This window comes from Taeniopygia guttata, chromosome 4 (genome assembly GCF_048771995.1).
Source record: "Taeniopygia guttata chromosome 4, bTaeGut7.mat, whole genome shotgun sequence".
NCBI lineage: Eukaryota > Metazoa > Chordata > Aves > Passeriformes > Estrildidae > Taeniopygia > Taeniopygia guttata.
In genome coordinates, this window is record NC_133028.1 from 15005235 (window position 1) to 15027880 (window position 22646).

At 39.6% G+C, this 22646-nt stretch overlaps 2 protein-coding genes across 4 annotated transcripts in view; one reads left to right on the forward strand and one right to left on the reverse strand.

Moving 5' to 3' along the window:
• Window positions 1–1663, reverse strand: part of FBXL5 (F-box and leucine rich repeat protein 5) — a 32484-nt gene extending 30821 nt beyond the window's left edge. The window contains exon 1 of the mRNA XM_004186175.5: window positions 1485–1663. Within this exon, the coding sequence (XP_004186223.5) occupies window positions 1485–1568 (84 nt within the window). The 5' untranslated portion in view covers window positions 1569–1663. The remainder of the gene's footprint in view (window positions 1–1484) is intronic.
• Window positions 1664–5713: 4050 nt separating this feature from the next.
• Window positions 5714–21462, forward strand: BST1 (bone marrow stromal cell antigen 1). 3 transcript variants are annotated; one of them, XM_072928017.1, is made up of 10 exons: window positions 5714–6117; window positions 9824–9953; window positions 10992–11127; window positions 11602–11684; window positions 12281–12357; window positions 14932–15024; window positions 16530–16616; window positions 17095–17154; window positions 18757–18807; window positions 20215–21462. In XM_072928017.1, the coding sequence occupies exons 1-9, from the start codon at window positions 5948–5950 to the stop codon at window positions 18758–18760; spliced, it is 840 nt and encodes a 279-aa protein (XP_072784118.1). In that variant the 5' UTR covers window positions 5714–5947; the 3' UTR covers window positions 18761–18807; window positions 20215–21462. The 3 variants fall into 3 exon arrangements, with proteins under 3 accessions (XP_072784118.1, XP_030126634.4, XP_002192390.6); XM_030270774.4 differs by having other exon boundaries at window positions 18757–21462; XM_002192354.7 differs by lacking the exon at window positions 18757–18807.
• The last annotated feature ends 1184 nt before the right edge of the window (window positions 21463–22646 follow it).

Below are 22646 nucleotides of genomic sequence, written 5' to 3' on the forward strand. Positions count from 1 at the left end.
TTTTTCAATATTCAGGAAAACTGGTAATTGCTCCCCAGGAAGTTTTATTAGGCATGGTAAACTTGGTCAAAACTTTGTGGGAGGCTCTATAAAAGTGATAAAAATGCCTCTCTAGGAACAAAACCTAAGTGACTACAAGATCTGGATGTTTAAATGAAACCTGTTCAGCTACTGTCAACAACACACTGAAACAGCTACCAGAAGTCAGCGGGGGTGTTTGCTTCCATTCAAATAAAATCCACTCTGTTATGATACCAAAAATTTTTCTGCTGCCGCTGATTAAGCTGATTGCAAATGTACTCTCAAATAAAAAGCAAAGTGAAAGAAACTATATAAGGACATCGCTCCTCCTCCCCCTAGACTCTGTGTCCAGTTAGCAAATCCTGCAAAAAACAGCTCTAGGTTTTCTTTAACCTATTAGCAAATGGAAGAGTCACACCAAAGGATCTGGTGAATCCCAGAGCAGTGCAAGGTGCCATGTGGAAACAGGGAAGCATGAACTCCCCCATGCTGCTGGCAGCAGTAAACTATGATAACTGCCTCTCATGCAACTGCACCGCTCTTTTAAATGTCTGTAGCCAATCTGGCTCTCCAAACAGCCATTTATGCACGGAGATGGGAGGCAAAACTTCTTGCAGTAGGTAGGAGTGCTGGCTGTGAAGTATTCGCCCAAAACCCTCCTACAACACTCAAAGCTGCTGCAGGGAAGTTTGTCTTTCAGGTGACACACCAGCCTTGATTATTTAACTACCGCGATGCATGAATAAAAATTACTTTTGTCCATGACCAAAATTACATATATTTAAAGTAAAAGAACATACCTAGGGTATCTTTACACCACTCACCAGCAGAAGGCTGCGCACAGACCCGCAAGCACGGTCCCGTGCCCTGCCTGCCTGGCAAACACGGCCGGGCCGCGCTGCCCGCACCGGGAGAGCCGGGCCCGGGGGGGCTCTGCCGGGCCGCCCGGGGGGGCTCTGCCGGGCCCGGGGGTGCTCTGCCGGGCCCGGGGGATCTCTGCGGTGCCGCCCGGGGGATCTCTGCCGGGCCGCCCGGGGGGGCTCTGCCGGGCCGCCCGGGGGGGCTCCGCCGGGCCGCCCGGGGGGGCTCCGCCGGGCCGCCCGGGGGGGCTCCGCCGGGCCGCCCGGGGGGGCTCTGCCGGGCCGCCCGCGGGGGCTCTGTGGGGCCCGAGGGGGCTCTGCCGGGCCGCCCGGGCGGGGGCGCGTTCCCTGCGCGGCATCACCGCCCCTCCGCGCCCGGCCGAGCGGGACACGGCTCCTGCCGCCCGGCCCGGCACGGCAGCAAGGGCAGCCCCAGCCCTGCGCGGCCGCGGACCGGCACCGGCAGCCCGTGAGGGGCTCAGGAACCCCGCGGCAGCGCAGGGCAGAAGTTACCGGCGGGGCCGGGGCGCTGACAGCTACGCACTCCCCAAACCCTCCCTCCCGCCACGGGCCAGCGGCGCGGGGGCCGCCCCGGCCCGCTACCTTGTCGCAGTAGAGCCCCACGAGCTGCTTCATGCGCCAGTGCGGGGCGGAGAACACATCCACCTCCTCGGGGAAGGGAGCCATGTTCTCCCCATGGAGCCGCGCCGCGAACGGCGGCGCGAACGGCGGCGCGAGCGTCCCCACCGCGCGTGCGCCCTTCCCGCGTGACCGCGCCCGCCGCCCCGCGCGTGCGCGGCTGGCCCCGCCCCTTCCCGCGGGGAGCGGCGGCGCCGGGCCCGCCTCGGCCCGGGCGGGCCCCGCTGCGGAATGCGCTCCCGCCCGGGGCACTGCGCTGGGCCCGTTCCAGCGAGCTGCAGCGCTCTGTGACTTCAGATCCCATGCCTTGGCAGCGCCAGGGTGGCAGCTTGTGCATGTAAAAAGCGTTTACAGAACCAGTTCGGTTGGAAAAGACCTCTGGGGTCATGGGCTCCAGCCCGTGACCGAGCACCTTGTCCGCTAGACCACGGCACTGAGTGCCACGTCGTCTTTCCTTAAAAGACGCCTCCGGGAACGGTGTCTCCGTCACCTCCCTGAGCAGCCCATTCCGATGTCTAATCATCCTTCCTGTGAAGAAATTCTTCCTCATGTCCAACCTAGAACATCCCCTGGAGCAGTTTAAGACTGTGTCTTGTCCTACTGCTATTTGCCTGGGAGAAAGGACCGACCCCTACCTGGCTACAAACTCCTCTCAGGTGTTTGCAGAGAGCAGTGAGGTCCCCCTTGGTCTCCTCCAGGTTAAACACCTGCAGCTCCCTCAGCTGCTCCTCACAGGACTTGTGGTTTGCTGCCCTTCTCTGGACATGCTCCAGCACCTCCGTGTCCTTCCTGAACTGGGAGGCACAGAGCTGGACACAGGATTTGCAGTGTGACCTCATCAAGAAGGTCCTAGGAAAGATATTTGTATCTGCTGCAGCACGGAATCTGCACCCAACCTTTTGCAGCATTTGTGCCAAACAAGTAAAGTGTGTTTGTTTAACTTCCAAGGCAAATGGACCAAAAACACCTGCCTGTCATACTGATCTGCTTGTGCAACATTTCAAAGTAAACAGGAACACTGGGCCAAGTTGAGATTGCACATTCATTTGACAAAAGCTGTAACTGTCTACCAGCATGTAGTGTTGTAAAACTGTTGACCAGCATTGCAATGTTCAGTAAATGTCACCAAAAGTCTTTGTCAAACATACAATAGATGCAGCAGGCCTTTCTGACTGAAAACTGTACAAAGTTTATGTTGCAGATATTAAATGTATTTGAGCTAGCGAGGTCATAGGTGTAAGCAATTCATTGTAAACATGTTGAAATATTTTCAGGAAAGTCATGTGAGTTTTTAGTCTGGTATTTCTCAACATACTAATGTTGGGAATAAAATGCTGGTAAAAGAAAGTAAGTAGTGAACTAAGCAGAAGAGCTCACATTATGTGTTACTTAGCTGACACTGTGCTCAATAATCTCTTTATCTCTTTATCTCTTTATCTAAGGAAATGAGTCCCAAGCAATTGCGGTACTGGGCGTTTCCTTTTCCATGAATCCTTTCCTCCTCGAAGGACTTTTGAACACACTGACCTACTTTGCCATATTTGCAAATATGCACGAAACTTGGAAGGTTAAATTCTTACAACTTCAGGTTGGGAAAAAAAAGCAGTTACACAGGAGGGAAGAAAGGAAGGCAAAGCACAGGTGTTATGCAGCTGGCTAGCCAGCACACAGCTGTGTTTACAGCTTGGCAAGTGAGCAGAGCTCTGGGTTTGGGCTTGAGCATGTCTTTCATAGAGAGTGTGCCCTGGCACACAAGGGAGCAGGCAAGGCCTTGTGTTACTGCTGTAGGTAGACTTAACACACTGAAGACACAAACCCTTAAGACACAATGTTTGAAGTTCATTGCTTACAGAGGAGCTTGTGAATATGAGGTTCTATTACCAGGCTTAAAGCATGTGGTCATACAGAATTGAGGTTATTCTGTCAGAAATTCATGCTTGCGTAGTAACAGAGGATTAATGTTACTGTCTGTTACACCTTCCTACTGCTGGAATTTACCACTCCCCTCTGATAGAAATAACACCAAAGAACATGTTGGTTCCTCATCTTCTGGGGTTCAGAATGTAAACATATGCTGAATTTCATTGTTTGGATTAATATTCAGTCTGTGAACTACAGTATCTCCAGAGCAGATATGCTGCCAATTTTCTGACATTTCTTCATGGGCAATAGCATCTTCTAGGAGAGAGGGACTGAGAGCGAGGAAAAGTGATCTGCATCCACCATGAATTGCTAGACCTCAGGAGGCAAGATGGGCAGCCAGTTTGTGGCAGTGAATTACAACACTACAAGAAAAATTACCTGATAAAGGGATTAAAATACTGAATTTTCATGGACTAGTTTAAGGGTAGACTTGGTATTTTTTTACATTACATGGAATTTACATGGAAAGATGATTCTGAGGATGGATTCTTCATTAATGTAACAGCAAAAGATATCATGAGATTCAGTGACTGGAAGCTAGAAGAAGATAAGTTCAGAGCTAAGGTTTTACTCTCAAGGCTATCAAACCACTGGAACCCTGCAGGTTGTTAATGTAGCCCTCATGTGAAGTATTTAGAACAAAACTAGAACACTAATTTAAAATGGCTATGCTGAGTTGGATCAGAGGCCCTCTGGCCTGATGCTGTGTTTATAGAAGTTGCCAGTGAGGAAAGGAAGCTTGATAGGAGTTGAAATGGGGTTCCCAACAACTCTTGGATCCAGTTCCTCTGGGATGTAATAACAGGTTGTCTATTTGTTAGGGAACCCACATCTTCTTCCCCAAGGTGCTGTGACCTAACCTAGTGTGTACTTGGAGAAACATTCAGTGTCTATCTGTATGACTTCTTAACTTATACTGTATATTTCAAGCAAAAGTTCTAGCCTTGATGCAAAAATCAGCGACAATTTTTGCACATTTCTGTATAGAAGATTCACGTCACATTCTGGCTTCTGTTAGACCCTGAAATTACTGAACGAAATTTGGTTGCAGCAAAGTTAATAATAAAATAAAATGTTCAGTGACTTCCATGGACTATTGCACTCTCTAATCCTGAATCCAAAATATTGGCTTGAAACCATTTGATTATTGTTCTGCTGCCCTATCAGCATGGACATAGAGAGGTTAGGAAGAGAAATAGGAAGAAAAAGCATTAGAGAAGCAACAGGAGTAAAGTACATGATTTCCTGTGTCTCCACCGTATCAAGCACAACATTGCATATCCATTTCTGAGTAAATCTGGCTTTCCTGAAGACTCTGACGCAGGTAGCAACCAATTGTCTATTTTTTATCACATTTGTAGTAGAAATCCATCATCAGGAATTTACTCAATGATTAGCAAGATTTTTCCCTCAGCAAAATCCACCAGCTGAGTACCAGTGCATAAACAGAAATGGGACACTACATAAATAAGTACACAAGAAAGAAAGAAAGAAAGAAAGAAAGAAAGAAAGAAAGAAAGAAAGAAAGAAAGAAAGAAAGAAAGAAAGAAAGAAAGAAAGAAAGAAAGAGAAAGAAAATAACCAGCATGCTCCTCAGAAATGTGAGTGCAAAAATACTTGGAGGTTGAATGCAAAATACTTGGAGTTTGAATTTATTTTTTTAAAGTAAAAAACCCAATGTGGTTGTATTTGCAGCAGAGTCTACCAGAGAATATTCTGAAGATTAGACTGATTGGTGCCTTTTGTTGTTCTAACAGAGTACTTAGGGGAAAGAACCTGGAGGAGAGTGACAGCAGAAGCTGAAGACATTTGTTCAGTGCACAAGATATAAGTTGTAATCCTTATATTTCTCATTATGATTGATTAGTGACTGCAGGGCAGGTTTTTTTCACAAAGACATGGTGCAGATATCACCACACCAAAACGCCACTGTCACTGTTCAGGGAAGAGATAGAAAAAGAGCTGACTGATGTTACCCCTGTATGTGGTACAAGATAACTCGAGGACTTGGATAATTACACTGTCGTTGCTGTAACTGCGTATTTTAGTGGTTTGTGGGGCTGTTTTTGTTTTTGTTTTTGTTTGCTTGCAAGCATGTTTTGATAGTTTAGGAAAGTGTAGCACAGCAACGAGTATTAAGCGAACCAAAGGCATCCTAAGTATTGAAGTGGTAAGGCGCTTTTTTCCTCCCTTTGCAGAGATATACTGCAATTCTCTTCAGTTATCACCAGGTGGCCTTCAAACTTTCTCGTTTTTTTCTGAAGTGAGGAATAGTTTAGACACAAGGAAGTGATGTATCTCTGTGCTGCAATCGTTCCAGGAAATAGGTTATAGTTTCCAGCAAGGTTTTTTTTCCCGCTTTTGTCTTGTGTACTGAGTTGTAGCTAGTACTGAAAATATTAAACGTTCAGATTGCAGGTTTCCATTTAAATTGTATAATTAAACTCTACTTTTTTATTTCTTTGGGTTTTTTTCCTTTTAAGAATTTGGATTGTCAGGAATTCATGATGGTGAGCCTTTTTTATCCTCTTTTCTTTGTCTCTGTTCTGTGTATGAACAGCTTCTCAGGAGTGCAGGGAAAGAAATGGAAAGGTGAAGGTACTACTCAAAACCTGGAAAGTATTATCATTGGAAGATGCTATGATTATATTAGAACTGTGAATCCTGCTGTTGGGTAAGTTTTGCTTGTTTCTGGATTAGTTTTTTATGTTTTGTACAAATGGTTGTTAATCAGAAGTTTGATGTTATACTTCTAGAAATGAAAGTGATTCTTATGAAACCAACATGCTTGTAGCTGTCTGGAAACAACAAAATTACTTTGATAGATATCATGTTTTAATTAAAGTAGTGTAACTGGGGCAAGATTTTTAATCCTTCAATTCTTTATTTCACTTTTTTTTGCCCCCCCCTCCCCCCCCATTACTTTCTGTAAGGAGAACAACACACAGAAATGACAGGGATGGTGTTTTGGAAGTGCCAAATCTGACAGCACTTCTGGGAAGACCAGCTTTGCCTTGCATGCCTGTATGTCACATCATGTACAAAGGGGAGCACCTCACTTTATAGCTATCCTTGGTACTAAAGAAACCTGTTTAGCTCATCCACCTGAAAAATCAAGTTCTAATCAACTGCTTAAGTAGGATTATCGGTGAGCTTCTATTGGCTGTGCTAATTATACAGAATCACACACTTTGCTAAAATGCGCACTTTTCTGATTCCTTGCTTTGTAAGGGCTTCAGTAAAAAGGAAGAAAATAAGAAGGACAATCTCCTGGAGTTCAGCCCTTTATTCTGCCATTCAAAAATTGTCCTAAAAGTGTGAAGAGGTATTTGTAGAGGGGCCCTATCTGGGTTCCTGTAGCATTGAATTGCTGTCTTAAAACAGGGTTAGATGATACTGCAAAAATCACCTCAATTGCCCAACCCCCCATTTTCAATTCCTGTTGCAAAAGAGGAAGATAAAGGACTTAAAACAAATTTTTCGCTATTAACAAAGCCAAAACAATATACTTCTGCACAATAACACTCTTAACCTTTCAGAAGTGTTTTCTTTCAAGTTTCTCATGAAGGAATAAAGATCATCCTAATGCTAATAACACAGTGCATGGAACAGTTCAAGCTTGGCAAATTTATAAACATGTCCCAAAGGAAGGTGGAAGTAAACTTTATGTGTAGATTTCTACATTCCTACAATATATAATATAAAATATGTGAACTTAGTTAACAGCTGTGTAGGTAATCTGGTCTTGCAGTAGGCTCTAGACAGGTAGAGCTTCTGCAGGACTTAACAGATGCCACTTCATTTATATCTGAAGCAGGACATGAATAATAATACAGAATATTCTAAAATGAGCAACATAAAGAATAGTCACTGTAGAAATTTGAACCATATTGTTAACTGATTTGGGCTGTTAGAGTTATAAATGCAATATTCTGGAAAATATTTCTATATGTCTCATGTTTATGATAGTTTTGGGATTTACTGAATTCTGGTTACATTTTTACAGCATGATTTTAAAGTTGAGAGGTTCGAACATGTTCATCAAACATTGCTTAGGATAGCATGAAGCTTGGCGGGACATTAGGACTGTTTTCCTGAATTCTTACCAAAAATGGCATTATTGAAAGAAGAGCTACACAGCTGATTTCTTATAATGTGGGGATTTTTCTCTTTCCCTTTGGTGTATTAGCAAATAATGTAATCCAAACAAAATGGAAATTTCATATTGTACAGGTGCAAAATAGATATTAGAATTATTAATAGCCCTTTCTGTTCATTGTCTGTTTCTTAGTTGCCCCTGGCTAGCTTTCATAGAGACGTGACCAACTGGATAGGTTTTGCTTCTGAATTTATGCACAAATTTTCTAAGAAAACTTTGCTAACTTCAAGGAAGCTAGCAAGCAAAACATGTCTTTACACTGCAAGATAATTAAAACATAAAGATGTTTATAGGAACATAATGAAAACTTTCCCATGTGTTAAAACAGATTATACAAAATGGCAATCCAAAGAGGCATTTTACAAAATGCTGTGGCCATGCAGAAGTCAGGAGTTTGAATTAAGATCATATTTGACATTTCCTAACAGGAGTATGCTAAATAACATTATGTTCCTATAATGCTTTTCCTCCATATTTGTTTATTTGTAGTATATAATGAAAGATTTGAAAACATTTTTTTAAACTAAATAGTGTGAAATTAATCTGACTTATTAGGGTCTACTAAGTTTAGAAGGAACTATCCTGAACTGCAGTCCTTCCCCACCCTGTAGCTTCAATAAGTGCTTTTGCCAGCTAAGAAGTTTTGAGTATCAGAACAGAATAATCCTTTTGATTTACAAGCTGTTCAAAACTGGGTGAGAAGTCATGAAAAAAAAAAGCAATACGTGAATTAACCAGAGTTACTGATGGATGCACCTGTCAAGAAAGATCTTAAAAGTTCGGTTGATCATAACCCACAAGTACTAACGTAAGTGCTTCAAGTAGAAAGCTCTTTAGCAAAATGAAACCTAAGTATATGCAATTGTCAGAAGCCAAAGTATAATAGCTTGAAATCAGAAATAGGGTTCAAATTCTTTTATTAAGTAAATCTGTTTAAACCTTGAAACTACTGATTAAGGATCATACTGCATCACTGAAAATTTTCAGGTCAAGATCCATATCTGCTTACAGTATACAAGGAATTTTTATATAGTTGTTGGAAGGATGACCAGAGATTTCTGTAGGAAAATCTGTGTTCTGTTTCCCGCATAGCTCATCACAAGGGCTCCTTTAAAGTGTCTGTGACATTCAGTGTCACAAAGCAGCTCCCTAAAGAACCTGTTCCAACAGAAACCATGCTATATATGGATGATACTAAATGAGCAAAACACTGTAATGGCAAAGTTTGATTTACTTATCAGGACTACTATTGTTCAAGCAAGAGCTTTGCAATGACAGCTATTCATGTTAGGAAGGCTGTATGCACATAAAGTAATTATTCTGTCATGCAGAGTGTTCCTGGCATAGACATTGTCACAGAAATATGTGGGGAAAGTACTGTGGAAAACTGGTGAAAGTAGAAATTCCCTTCTTAATTATTCCAGGCGGCTCAGAGCTGTGACAAGTGTGATCCTGAAAGTCCAAAGAGATAGGACACTTCCATCTATAGACAGCCTGTCTTGTCCCTCCATGGAGATTATTGTCCCCAAGAGAGAGCTGGAAGAACGGAAATGTTGGAGTGTACAGCCTAGCATCTTATTTCAGCCCTTGAGCTGTTGAATGCTAACAACATACTTGTAGTTCTTGTAGCTACTGCATAGTGACAGTGTGTGTCCCTGTCACTGTACTCATTCCAGCAAGATAAAACTGCACAGTCCCAGGGCCTAGAAACTGAAGGCATCTCTTTGTCACCATCATTATTCTACCATCAAAGCTTTTTAGCAACTCATCCTGTATTTGAATCTGACATTTTAAGAGTAGTATTACATTCCAGCAGTGTTGGATATTTAGCTATGGATTATTTGAAACGGCTTATTTTTGAATCTGGAAAATTTCAAAGAAAGCTTTTTCTTCAGTATTTCTACAGTGTTGGATTACTCCCTGTGTATACCATACCTACTAGGATTTTTGTTGAATCCTACTGTGTTTCTAATTCCACACTGTAAATGCTAATCTTTTCCTTGCTACTTCTTCCTTATCTGCTGCAGTTATGATTCAGAAGACAAGATCTCTGTACTCTTCCTGAGCTACAAGTTTTTTACACCCTGACTTCAGTTTTCTGCCTTAGCCTTATACAGATTTTAATTTGGGTATTTGAAGAAGTTGAAAACAAGTATCTTTCTTGCTCACCTTTGAAAAAACAATTTTGTTATTTGTTTTTTTTTTTTTTTAATGATTACAGTGAGAAGAATTGTTCACAGATATGGGAAGCATTTCAAAATGCATTTATTAACAAGGATCCTTGCAACATTCTACCTAAGGATTATGAATTATTTATCAACCTCACATTTCACACGATTCCACCTAACAAGGTAATAATTTTTTTATGTTAATTGCCCTTTGACATACAACAGATTTTACGAGACACAATTCAAAAGTCATCCTGTAAATGATTTGTGAGTCACTCTTTTTGACCAGTCTGTAGTTTGTAAACTAGACTCTGTAGTTTATAAACTACACTCAGACTTGATAGCATGTTTCTATGTGTGGCTCCATTTATTTTATGCAGGAACTTCTCAGCAGTGTCTCTTTTTTCATACTACAGAGATCCCCCCATTTTTCCTGTTGTGCTGGGAGCTTTGTCATAGTCCCTGATCTTCTAATTCTACTTTTCCTTAAGTTAGGTGCTCTGGCTACAAATGCTGTGCCTGCTATCACGTTTTTCTTTTACTCCTCTCAGCTAAGTCTCATGACAGTGCCATGTTAAACATTGACACACTGAACAAGCAAAAGCAGAAATGAGAGAGGACATTGTTCTATGCCAGAGAACAGTAAGGGTTTGATGTGCTGGCAATTGCAAAGAACTGTGGAAGTGCAAATGTGTGTTGTGTTTTAATGCAGCTTTTCCTCCAGCACAATTGTTCCTCATTCCTAAGTGATACAAGCTAAACCAACAAATACTACTGTCAACACAGCTTAATTCATGAGGAGTTCTACAAACACGGAAATAACATCTAGACATATGGGGTTTTTTCACACCATAAGCCAACATAGCACTGTGAGAAATTTCTGGTAACATATATCTGGTGTATAAATGTCTTCCTTTTTTTTTTCTTTGCCTAAATCTGTCTGCTGAGGCAGGCAAAGCTAGGCCTATCTATATTTAAAAGAGGACCATATCCTTTCTCAGCAAACTAGTACTGTTCCTCAAGTCACTTGTGATCAGAATTTATACCTCTGGAAAATTAAAAAACTTTCTTCCTTTAAAGAGATAGCTAACATTTCTGGTTATTAGCTTAATTTTGAAAGAAATACCAAAACATGTTTTCAGCTGTTTTCAATACCTCATAATCTTACTGTGTCCACACCCAAATGTTGGTACATTTCTTCTCCGTTTTTTTTCTTCCTAGTCTCTTTTCTGGGAAAATAATCAGCTACTAGTCAGTAGCTTTGCTGGCAGAGGACTTCGCTACATGTCTCTCTCTGATACTCTCTTTGGCTTTGTTGGAAATTTGCTGAACTGGTGTGGGCAGGCAGACAGCCCTGGTAAGACAGTGAGTACTATGTTAAACATTTATCTGTAAAACCATAACAGAGACAAGCTGCTGTGTCCTGGAGAAACTAAATTTGCTCTTACCCCATGAAAAATCAGGGATAGCTTCACTGTCTCGTTCTCTCTTGTATCATGTGAATGTTTAACACTGCAGTCAGAGGAGCACACAGTGAAATCTAAATGGTCCTGCAGTGGGGATAAACTTCTTTCTCAGTCTTCTGAACCTGCATCCCAGGAACAGAGTTAGAACCATTTCAGCCAAATTACTGAATCCTCTGAATGCAATTGTTTGTGTAAACTATAAAGGATGGAAAATTATTTTAAAAATACAAAAACCTTCAGTGCTATGTCAAACATAGGTTGGGGGTTCAGCGGGTAATGCACAAATATATTTAGTTGCTTTCTAAAGTCACTTTTTGCAGTCATTATCATATCTCTAGTAGCACAAATCACATACCTTCCTACAGGCCTGGACTATGAATCCTGCCCTACCGCGATGGAATGTGAAAACAACGCAGTGGATTCTTTCTGGAGGATGACCTCAATCATTGTAAATATTTTATTAGTGCTAAGTTCATATATCTGTGGGTGTGTCTGAGGTGATTCAGGAAAATATTGCTAGTTCAAAACAGATTTAAACCTTTAACTCTACTGGATTATTTCCCCTGATACAAATACACCGTTTTAGACTGTCTGCAGTGTTTTAGCAAGGAGAATTTAACATTCACCTTAGCTAGATAATGTGTTAAAATTCTGTTAGCTTTGTTAATAGAAACCATATACTAAGTACAGTAAGCACACTGACTGTCTTCTGATTACAGGTCCTAATTTGACAGACTTGCTGAAAACCCTTTTACTCACATATCAAACTCAACAGAGAATGCCAAAATGCTTTCTTCTTGTGCTGAAGAAAATACTTATAAATGTGAGAAAATAGCTTGAGAAGAATCATTGAAGTAAACCATGGCCTGTTTTGTTCCTGTCCTTTTTACTTCAGTGACCTGCTAGGGTGCTAATCTAGTATTATTTTTGCAGTTATGATATTCTTCGTGGTAAAATTCTTTCCTTGGTTACTGTTGTTTGCAATAAAATACTAAGTTATATGATAAATCTGTGAAATCTGAAAAGCACTGTTATCTATTGCAGTATGCACAGCACAGCTCTGGGGTGATACAGGTCTTGCTGAATGGTTCTGCAGAGGGAGGAGCTTATCCACAGACAGGGTAAGAGAACTGACTGATTTCTGTGTAGAGAACTGACTGAACTGACTGTGGGATGGCTACAAAAAAGAAAAGTCAACTATTATTTGGGCCTTCTGCTGCACAAAGCATGAAAGTATAGCTGAAAGGACCTGTTGCATCAAAGTCTGCTGAGTTATGTGTAAAAACTGTTAATTGTCCCTAGCTGAAGGATTAATACGTAGTGGATGGAAACAATCCTTTCAACTCCTGCATTTTACAAGCTGCTGTGGCAAGCATGGTGAATGCTCTGAAAGCTGCCCTAGAGTCAGCCAATATACTGTGGCAAAATGTGTATGTCTTCAAAAAGATGAGTGTAAAGGAAATTTCTTTTTAGGGACATGTCCAAATAGAGTATATTGTTACAAAGAGTGTAGCTTTTGTCAGGCCTACCAGCAAACTTGGTAAGTTCTAAAGGGAAAGTATTTATTTCTCCATGTCCAAGAGTGGATGTAGTTTGAAGTTTATTATTGTTCCAGAAAGCAAAAAAAAAAAAAAAAAAAAAAAAAAGTTTGTTGAGGAGGATAATAGCAAAAATGAGCTTCCTCTTCTTCTTAGTTCCTTTTATATTAAGGACAGTGTATTTTTTCCTGATTCAGAGGTGTACCACCATGAAGAAGCTCATCTAAGCTTACATTCAAAATTTATTGTAAAAGTACAGCCTTTAGAACTTTCACTATGTGTCTGTAGTGACTGCTTATCTGTAAGAAATGCATCCTTCATTATCTCAGCAACTGTCCTGTCCAAAGCAGATCAAATATTACATTTTTTAAAAACCCATAGAAGAGAATCTCCGCTTGTATATTCATGAAGACTAAAAATGACCATTGAAAAGGCAATTTTATCTCTGGATAGAAGAGAAGCAAGAACTATCTTTCCCAAAATACCTCCTAACTACTTACCTCTATCTCCCAAAACATCCATCTCTTTACAGAGATTTCAGCTAATCACAAAGACTTAAAAGTCTCCTTAGGTTGGTCAAATGGTCAGCTGGGATCAAATCTTCTGCAGATGGTAATACCTGGCAGCAGGGCAATACCCAGAATCTATTATAGATTCCTTATTTTAGAAACTGATTCCTAATTTCTGTTAATTTACAGATTCCTTATTTCAAAAACATCTCACACACCCGTTAATTCCACCAGTTCCTTGGGTTGCCAGTCTGGTGGTATTTTAACCAGTGAAATCACTACTGGAACTCAGCCTGTCAAGGAGAAAGCAAAGCCAGTTACTCCATCTGTTTTCTTTGCTGTGTATCTTCTGGTCCATTTATGACTGAATTTTTTTAAGAGCTCATGTTTGAAAAAAGCTGGAAGCTGAATTATTAATAGCAGAAAGTAATCTGGAAGATCTACCTGCCTTACCATCTCTCTGGTCTGTTTTCAAGTATTTCAAAGCCTCTTTCAAAGTTTATTCAGTTTTTAAGTTTGTACACTTAAATAATCATTGTCACCTGATATAATTTCAGTTAAGATTTATTTCTCATTTCATGGCAAAATAACTTTGCTCATTCACACAGTATGAATTTTGTTGGCAGATTTCTTTAATAATAGAAGCCAGTTCAAAAATTTGTTTTACTGAAGTCAGTTCTACATTGTTTCTCCACAGTTTCTGAGACTTCTAGTTAAAGATTTCTCCCAATTTGGGAGCAAGCTTCTTTTTTTCTGGCAATAACATATGCATGACTGAGTAAATGAGTTAGAATCTTTATTTTTTGCTATATTTTCACTACGTGTTGGACAGGCTTGGACACCTTGGACAGAAAGGCAAACCTGCTGTTGTTGCTACTGGTCTCTGGTGAGCTACCTCCATACCAGATGGGACCAGAGAAAGCAGCTCTTGGTATTTGTCCTCCTGTTCCACTTCAGCATAAATTTAAAATGATTTGCTGACTTCATGAACCAACAGACACTGGCAAGCAGCACATGTCCTGCACTTCCATGGCAGAGCCCTGGTAGTTTGCCTGAAGGCAGCAGGAGGACAGACCCACATTGTCACTGCTGGTCCCATCCAAGAAGTGGCAACTAGTGGTCCCTTCTTCTCTGTGCAGGTCTCAGAACATTGAAAAAGGCTCAGAGGCACTGTAGTGCTGATATAGACATTTAATAGAAGACATAGATGTTTATTAGATATCTAATAGACATTTAAGAAGACACATGATAGGAAAATAGCAAATTAGTGGAGAGACCTAAGCCTAGACTTGGACCAGGTGTTCAGTGAGGACACAGCCCTTACAAGCTTTCTGAGTGAAAAAACCCCTAAAAGATTGGAAATCATTGCACTACATCTTGCTAAAAGGGTTGGAAATCTATGGCTTTGAAATGCCAGCATCTCACAAAAAAAAAAAAAAAAATCAATCTAGAGATATTAAAATCAGCTGCTGGATTTCATATCTTCTTAGATTAGATATTATGAGGAAGTATCAAAGGCTTTTTATTTGTTTTTGCATTTTTAGTAGTTCATTCTTGTTCACTTTTAGGTGAATTCATTAATACAGAGGAGGAAAAGGACTGTTTAATTTTCATGTTCTTTATAGTTCAATTTTTTTTCTTGAATCAGTTTTTTTGCAGATTATGAGATACCTAATCTCCAGAAAGACAAAATCTCTCAAGTTCTCATTTGGGTTGTGGATGATATTGAAGGACCAGATTTGTAAGTTATGTCTTCAAAATAAAGATTCATTTCTCCCTTTTGGACCTGTCTTTAAAATTTCACCTTATCTTTCTGCTTGATTATATTTGCATACTACTTAAAACAAAGCATTTTAAATGCTTTCATGAACACAGGAAACACAACCTGCCATTCTCAGAGAGTATTGAAATACCAGAATTAGAGAAAATATAAATAAATTGTAATATTAGATCTAGAGCCAAGTCTGGTTAGAGGTGTGTGTGGACTCAGACCCTGAATAAAGATAGAGAATGAACAGTTTTACTAAGAGTCAATCTGAATTTCAGATTAAGTGCTGATAAGTGATATTTCTTTTACTTTGCTGTATGCATTCTTTTAATTTTCACCTATCTTAACTGTTTGAAAATTTGTAGAAGCAGGCAAATACCAACTGGTGGCTCTTTTTCTCTCAGCAATTAATCCAGTAAGATGCAGGCTTAAGTGTCTAATTTTGCTGGTAATTTAAATAAAGCAAACAAACAAATAAGTAATAAACAAATATAACAAAACTGATTAGTCCAAACAGTTTGGGCTGTCTGTCGTGTATTTTACTACAATGCTATGGAGTCTACATTAGCATTTTTCTACACAGCACTCCAATGCTGTGGAGTTCAGATTAGAATTTTTCATCCTGTCTCTCTAAATCAAAGAATCATATCCTCTGAGAGAGACATAACATACACATAGTCTTTGCAAAAGTTGCCCTTTTTACTAAGAAAAACTAAGACAAGCACTGGGTCTTAATTTATGTTTCAGTAAATGGATGCATAGGAGTAATTGTATATTTTTATTAATTGTTTTCTACAGTTATTTTGTTGGTCTCCATATGATTTCTTTAGTCATGGGTATTTACTGACCAGCAGATAAGTAGCACTGGCCTTAATACTTTATGTTGGTGCAAGTTTAGAGGTCTCAATAGGTTCTGTAAACTTTCTTATACTAATTGGACTACAAATTTAAAAATCAGTACTAGAATTAGGAGCTGTGTTTAGGATTGTTTCTTGGTTTTTTTCTCTCTGTATTTTTGTATTATTCAATATTCAAGAGAGAGAAGAAGCTTCTAACAACAAATTCTCATTTATTATAACAAACTAACTCTGTAAAGACAGATAGCATCAGCATTATCACTACCTAAATAGTTGCCAAAGAATATTACAAACAAAACATTTACTATTTTACAAAATTATTTAAGTCTTTTTCCATCTAGTCAAATATTAAATGTAAGATTATTAGTGGACAGAATCTGAAAATGCTACACTAGCTAAAACTAATCTTCTAGACTCTAAACTGTAGAAAGGATAAATTGTGAAACAACAGTAATGGAGGCAAATAAGGCATAAAGAACAATTTACACCATTCTTCTGGAGATGTTATGGAATACAGAAGAGGCAAAGTGATGGGGATATACCTTTCTAATTCCATCAAGTTCAGTGAAAAGAAATTATATAACAAAAGATTTGCAATAATATTGAAATCCTTTCTCACAGAGATTCCTGTGGAATTAATAGCGTAAAGATATTAGAAAACAGGCTGAAAACTCTTGGTTACGATGTCACTTGTACTGACAATTACAAGTAAGTGAAAACCTTTTATTATTATGCTGTATTTGCAGAAGCACCTTATCTATTTTGATTCTTACTGTGCAATATTGAAGTGCCATTAATGTTGTGTCTTTAGGACAGACTGATATGTTAGAGGGATGATGTCACATTTTTCAGACTTAGCATTTTTTGGTTGTTTATTGAGCAAAACACTACATCTTATTGTATGATTGAGTGGAACATTGTGCTTACTCAATGTCAGACACAGAAGATGGCCTCATGTACTTGGATTTAAAATCTAAACAATAGTTAAAAACACTATTGAATGCCTGCAGAATTACCAATTATTCACAATAGGTTTCACAGCTCTAGTCATTCCCATAGATTGTAAGATAAATTTAATGAAGGGAAGATTTAAACATAATAATACTGTGAATTTGTTTAATTTTTTCTTGTTTGTTTTCCTCAGTTGTCTGCCTGAAAGGTGCTAAATAAAATGGTATTTTCACAGGTCTGTAATGTTCTTACTCTGCCTGGATAATCCTGATCATTCTAAGTGTGCCCTTGCATCGTAAGTAAGAGAAGTTCAACCTATCCTCAGTGTCATTACAACTGAATAAATTATGCAGAAGTCAACAGTTCAACAGATCCCACCTCTATCACCTCTTATACATTCTCCATATGCAATACACAGCAGTCTTGAATTTGTCAGTTACTGTGGATTGAATTAGCAGTTTCTATTCACAAACTGTGCACAGCTGTCTGTGAGCACCTGCTGTTCAAAATTAGGTGTTAATGGATTCTCATTAATCACACAATCACAATAACACTGTATATCATTGATGATGTAAAGTTTATACATATCACTGTTCTGATATAAAACCTATTACAAATTTGAAGTTGCTTTCTTTAATATAATTTCTTGACTAATCAAAGTATAGATCAAGTGGCAACAGATCTAAAGGACATTTCTCCTACTACTGGAATTTTCAGTTCTAAATTTTGAGGAAGTTTTCTTTTAATCTTCCATTTTGTGTGAAACTTAATCTCTATATTTTGATGTGTTTACCTTGGGCCAGTGAGTTATCTACAAAGAATGCAGATTACATCCAAGACATAACTTCTTGCTTGCAAACTCCATACTTATCCATATTTATCTATATTATATGAGGAGCATTAAATTAATTCATTATGTATTTTGGTGAATTTACAGTAAAGATTACTGTTTTCAGTTCTGACTGTGTTTCATAATCTATATGCTGTTGCATATATAGGTAGACATAAAATACTTGAACGTCTGAATTAGAACTTCCTCACTGTTTGGAATGTTGTAGAATATATCAATACATAAACACTGTTTTGTGGTTATATTCTTTTTATAGATAATCCATGCTTTATTTCTTACTGTCCTTTCTTCCCTATTCAAGCACGTGCAAATTTTTGTTTGGTAATACCTGTGTGATACTGCAATGATAACTTCTGCTATGAAAGTCCTGATTTGCTGTCCCTGGTTATGGCAGCAGAGGTGCAACTCCAGCTTGCCTGCCTCTGGGAGGGGCTGTAGTGCTTCATGCAGTACAGAAAAGGAGGTGGACATCACCTTCTGTGACACATGTCCAGTTCTTGGTACACACCTACAGAGAAAGTGTGTATTCCCTGTTCTTTCTGGTCACTGAAAACTTTTACTCACCTTACAATGCAACGTGTATTCTCGCATGCAATTTATATCCTGGCACCAGCATATAAATGTTATGAAAATGGTGGGTTTATAAATACCCCTGGTAGCTCCAGACTTCTTCTAGGCAGTAAATCATAGAACAGACTTCCCATTAGGGCTTTGATTGGTTTCAAAATGCCACTTGCACAGTGGATTAAAATAGGGTTTCCTTGTTCTGCAGCTGAATGGTCACCCCAGGACAATGTGTCAAATGAAAATACAGTTATCCCCTTCGAAGTAATAGCTGTGAACATAGTGACAATATTAACAAACCGGAAGAAAAAGCACAGGACTTTGAAAAATACAATATTTTATTGAGCTGTTAACAGAAGATTTTTCTCCTCTCCCAGGTTTTAAATCATTTTCCTCAAAGTTTTGTGTTGTGGGTGTGTTACTCAGCTGAGGGCACCTGGATGAGAAGGATTTTGGAAACCATTAATGTGTTTTTCCTTTCAGCTAAGGGTGAGCATGCAGTTCTGCAGTATTGCCACATGGCGTTTGCAGTGTGTAAGCAGGGGAGCAGCCGCCCCTTCCTTTCCATCCACGTTGGTACTCAAAGTAACATAACCCTGGTGTACTTGAAACACCAGTCTCACACTTTCCTGGGGTAACTCCTGAGCAACTCAGCTGTTTTCATCCTCCTTAGGAAAAGCTTCCTTGCTTGTTTCCTTCATGAGCACTGTTTTCCATCCTCTATGCATGGCACTGTAATAAGTTTGATTAATTTCTTATATATCCCAAATCACAATAGAGCTTCCCAATCTGCATGCAAAACTATCATTTCCTCTCCCTGAAATTTAAGTAATTTAAATACTACAAGCCAACGAATTCTTAGATTCTTCCCAGAATCACTCAATTCTCTGTAGTAAATAGCACCACCTCCATTGAAACTAGTTGCCTTTTCAGAAAGAGCCTTAAGCAGATGCATATAAATTATTTGGTGATAACCTTCTCAGGTATGTTTTCTGTGTTCTTTGATGGTCCATTAACTGACTGGGGGCTGGTTAGTAGGCGTATCACTAATTGGAGTGGGTATCTGTTTGGAAAAGTTTCCTTTGCAGAGTAGGTGCTCTCAGTGTTCATAGTGAACAGTGGAACAGGCATGCAGGGGCTCATGCATCCCTTTCACCAGGGCTGTTTGCTATTACAAGGCTGATAGGTGCCCTCTCAGCCTCCAGAGAATAATGTCCTGAGTCCACAAGTGTCAGAGTTGGACAAGTGACCTTTTATTCACCACAACTCCTGTTACATGGGCATAGCGAAGGAGAGAGCTGAGTCAGGGTAGCAGAAGGATGGCCTAGAAGGTGCTGGAATTACCTGGGGCTTCTTGCATGGTGGTGGTGCCCCTTAACTCCTCTCCAGACTTAAACAATCTTCCTGCTGAGTCAAATTTAGACTTAGCCTTAAGGTTAAGGTGACACCCTGACGTTAGAAAAAACTTGTGAGTAAAAAATACCCACTAGATGGCAGAGATGGCTTACAAATGTCAGGAAGGACGCCAGATGGAAGCTGTTAGCAGTGGCATGGATTACTTGCATTATTGCAATGGCAGGGAGATATAGAGGTGGATCTGGATACTATTGCACCAAGTGCTGTAAAAATACAGTCCTCCAGGACCACTGCTGTCTAGAAGAGCACTATGAAATCACAAGCATAAGGCCAGAGAAGCAAATGGCTGTGGAGAGACAAAGCTCTTGTGTAAAGGCAGAAAGAAGAGTTTCCAGGGTTTTGCAAAGATATTCTGTTTATAGAATCATGACACCCAAAGGGAATCTGTTGGCAAGCTCATATAAAGAAACTTCTAGCTTAGCACTTGGGCCACGAACTTCGCCCTTGGCAACAAACCCCTGATATTTAAAAGAATCCTAACTCAGCTCTGTGCTGTGAACATCCTGTTTGTTTTTTCTTCTTCAGATCTGCAGCAGCAGCACAAAGAGGACCTATATCTTCAGACAGAGGAGGCAGCTGGAACAAGCTCATGTTTGTTTCTTTTTCAGCCTTTTTGTTCAGATTTGCTTTAGTGTACTGAGCTAATCAACTGAATCCATATCCTCTGACTTAGCTGGGTATAAATTTGGCTTCACCTGATTTCTAACTGCAATTTCATCCTACTTTTGGGACTGGAAAATCTGCCATATTAAAACCTTGTATACTAAATATTGGCTTGTTTTAGTATCAAAAATTACCCCACTGCTGCTAGAAATCCTAACCCTTCATTTTCTTTTTCTAGAAGAAGTTCATTACTATTTCCTATTATCTTTATTCTCCAGAATTAAACCGAGAATAATACTTTCTGTTCACATATTTCAGAAAAAAAATGATACTATGCATACATCACCCACAGAGATTACTTGTTTGTAAAACCATCCTAGCATCTGACCTTGGAAACTAAGTGTCTGATTATCATGTTTTGGGAAGGCAAAACATAAATTCAAGTGGGAGAGATCTTAGATTGCTCACTTGATACAAGATGCAATAGGTAAGACAGTGGAAAAGTAAATTCATTTTCATAAGTGGTCCAGTGCTTGGGCCAAACTTAAAAACTAGGGTACAGCAAGATCCTGGGTGCATACTTGCATACAGTATTTTACCACATAATGGCAATTGCTTCATCATCTGCACAGCTGTTCCTCAGCTGGCTGTTTCCTGGCCACTGGATAGCAAATAGTCAGAAATACCAGGTCTAGAAAGTTCCACAGTTTCTCCACCACAATGTGATTTATGGTATATCAAATTCAGATAAAGAACCTGCCAAGTCAGACATTGGCCTGCTGGCAGTGAACTCAGATACAGGGCTCAGAACACACTGAGGAGAGAGCAGATGCCATCCTGAAGGTTTCTTAGGTTACTTGTGTGAATTCCAGTGCTTCAGCTAGAGGCTCCTCTGAACCACCAGGACATCCAGCTACCAAGATGACACATAAATCTTCAGGAAAAATAGTCATTCTACAGAGAATAATTGTATGTAGATAGGTTTTGCACATTTTGTGTTAGCTTCTGTATAATTTATTTGTGTTTGTATTGACTGGTTGCCAGGAAACTTGGAGAGGATATTCCTGTTATCTCAATGAATCTGATTTAAGGGTCCATAGTAGATTTACATCTTTTCAATCCCTCATGCAACTGTATCATGTATGTTTGAAAGATAAAATATTTAAAATATATTGTAGTTGCTTATTTGTCTTACTTCCCTGGCTGTAATAACGTTTACTTTGGTTTTATTGCAAATCTCTTTACATTGCACACATATTTGGGTTTGCCTATGTAACAGGTGGGTTTAGGTTCCAGCTTGAAGGATTTTTGTATCTGTTTCAGACACAAAAAAGTATTGAAAGCACAAAAGTACTGAAACCAGAAGTTACAGACCTTTAAAAATCCGGGGTGTATTATGCCTCAAAATTGTTCCCTATCTGTGCTGTAACTTTAGGTCTTTGTTCCTTGAACACCCTCTTAATTTTTTATTGTTTTATTTTTTCATGTTTTATTTACAGCAGCCACCAGAGTAGTAAGAAAGGTATCTGTAGCACCTCATAGCTAAAGGTGTCTGAGTCACATCTCAGATAGCTAAAGCCAAGCAATTTTGACCAATCTTCTATTTGCCCACGGCAGATCATATCATGACACATTTTGGGCCACAGGCTATAGAGACTGTGTGTGTGAGGCTCCCAGGTGTCCCAGCCAGCATCAGGGCTGGTGTGTCCGACCTGCCAACCTGTGTGTGAGATCCAGAGAACAGCTTAATACCATCAACCAGCCATGTGCCTCTTAGGCAACTTCCAGCCACAAGCCAAGCATCCCAGCTGGCCAGCTTTTGCTTTCCAGCTTATGAAAGCTTTCCAGCCTCTGCTTGTGATTGACTCCAGCAGCAGCACAGTCAGTGCTGGCAGTTACACATGGTACCAAACACTCTGTAGAGAGTGTTAAATAATTCTGGTTTGGAAAAAATAATATAAAAATATAAAGCAGGATAGCTACAGTTTAAACAATTGAGATTTTTTTTTTAATGCATTACCTTATGTCAAAAACAACACACTCAGCACCTCTTACAGTGTTTTCTTATTTCTAATGTTCTTTCCTCTTTTCCCGTTACTTCAACTCAGTACCAAAGACAGCAATTTCTTTTCTAATACCTGTTCAATAAAGTGTCTCAAACTTGCTTTAAAAACTTGGGAATATCGTAAAGATTTTTAGCTAACCAAATAATGTAGCTAATAAAAAAAAAGCAACAAGGCAAAGTTCTAGACATATAGGTTTCCTGAGATTTTTTGAGGCAGCAAATTTCAAGCTGAGTGCAAATCATTTGTTCTGAGTTTAACGTAATGGTTTTAATCTGAGCAAAAGAACAA

Bases quoted from the DNA above. Each gene is read 5' to 3' on its own strand.
- BST1 (XM_002192354.7), top strand. From the start codon at position 5,948: ATGATGGTGAGCCTTTTTTATCCTCTTTTCTTTGTCTCTGTTCTGTGT. The intron at 11,685-12,280 runs GTAAATATTTTA...TATCTATTGCAG, and splicing joins GGAGGATGACCTCAATCATT to TATGCACAGCACAGCTCTGG. The intron at 16,617-17,094 runs GTAAGTGAAAAC...GTATTTTCACAG, and splicing joins ACTTGTACTGACAATTACAA to GTCTGTAATGTTCTTACTCT.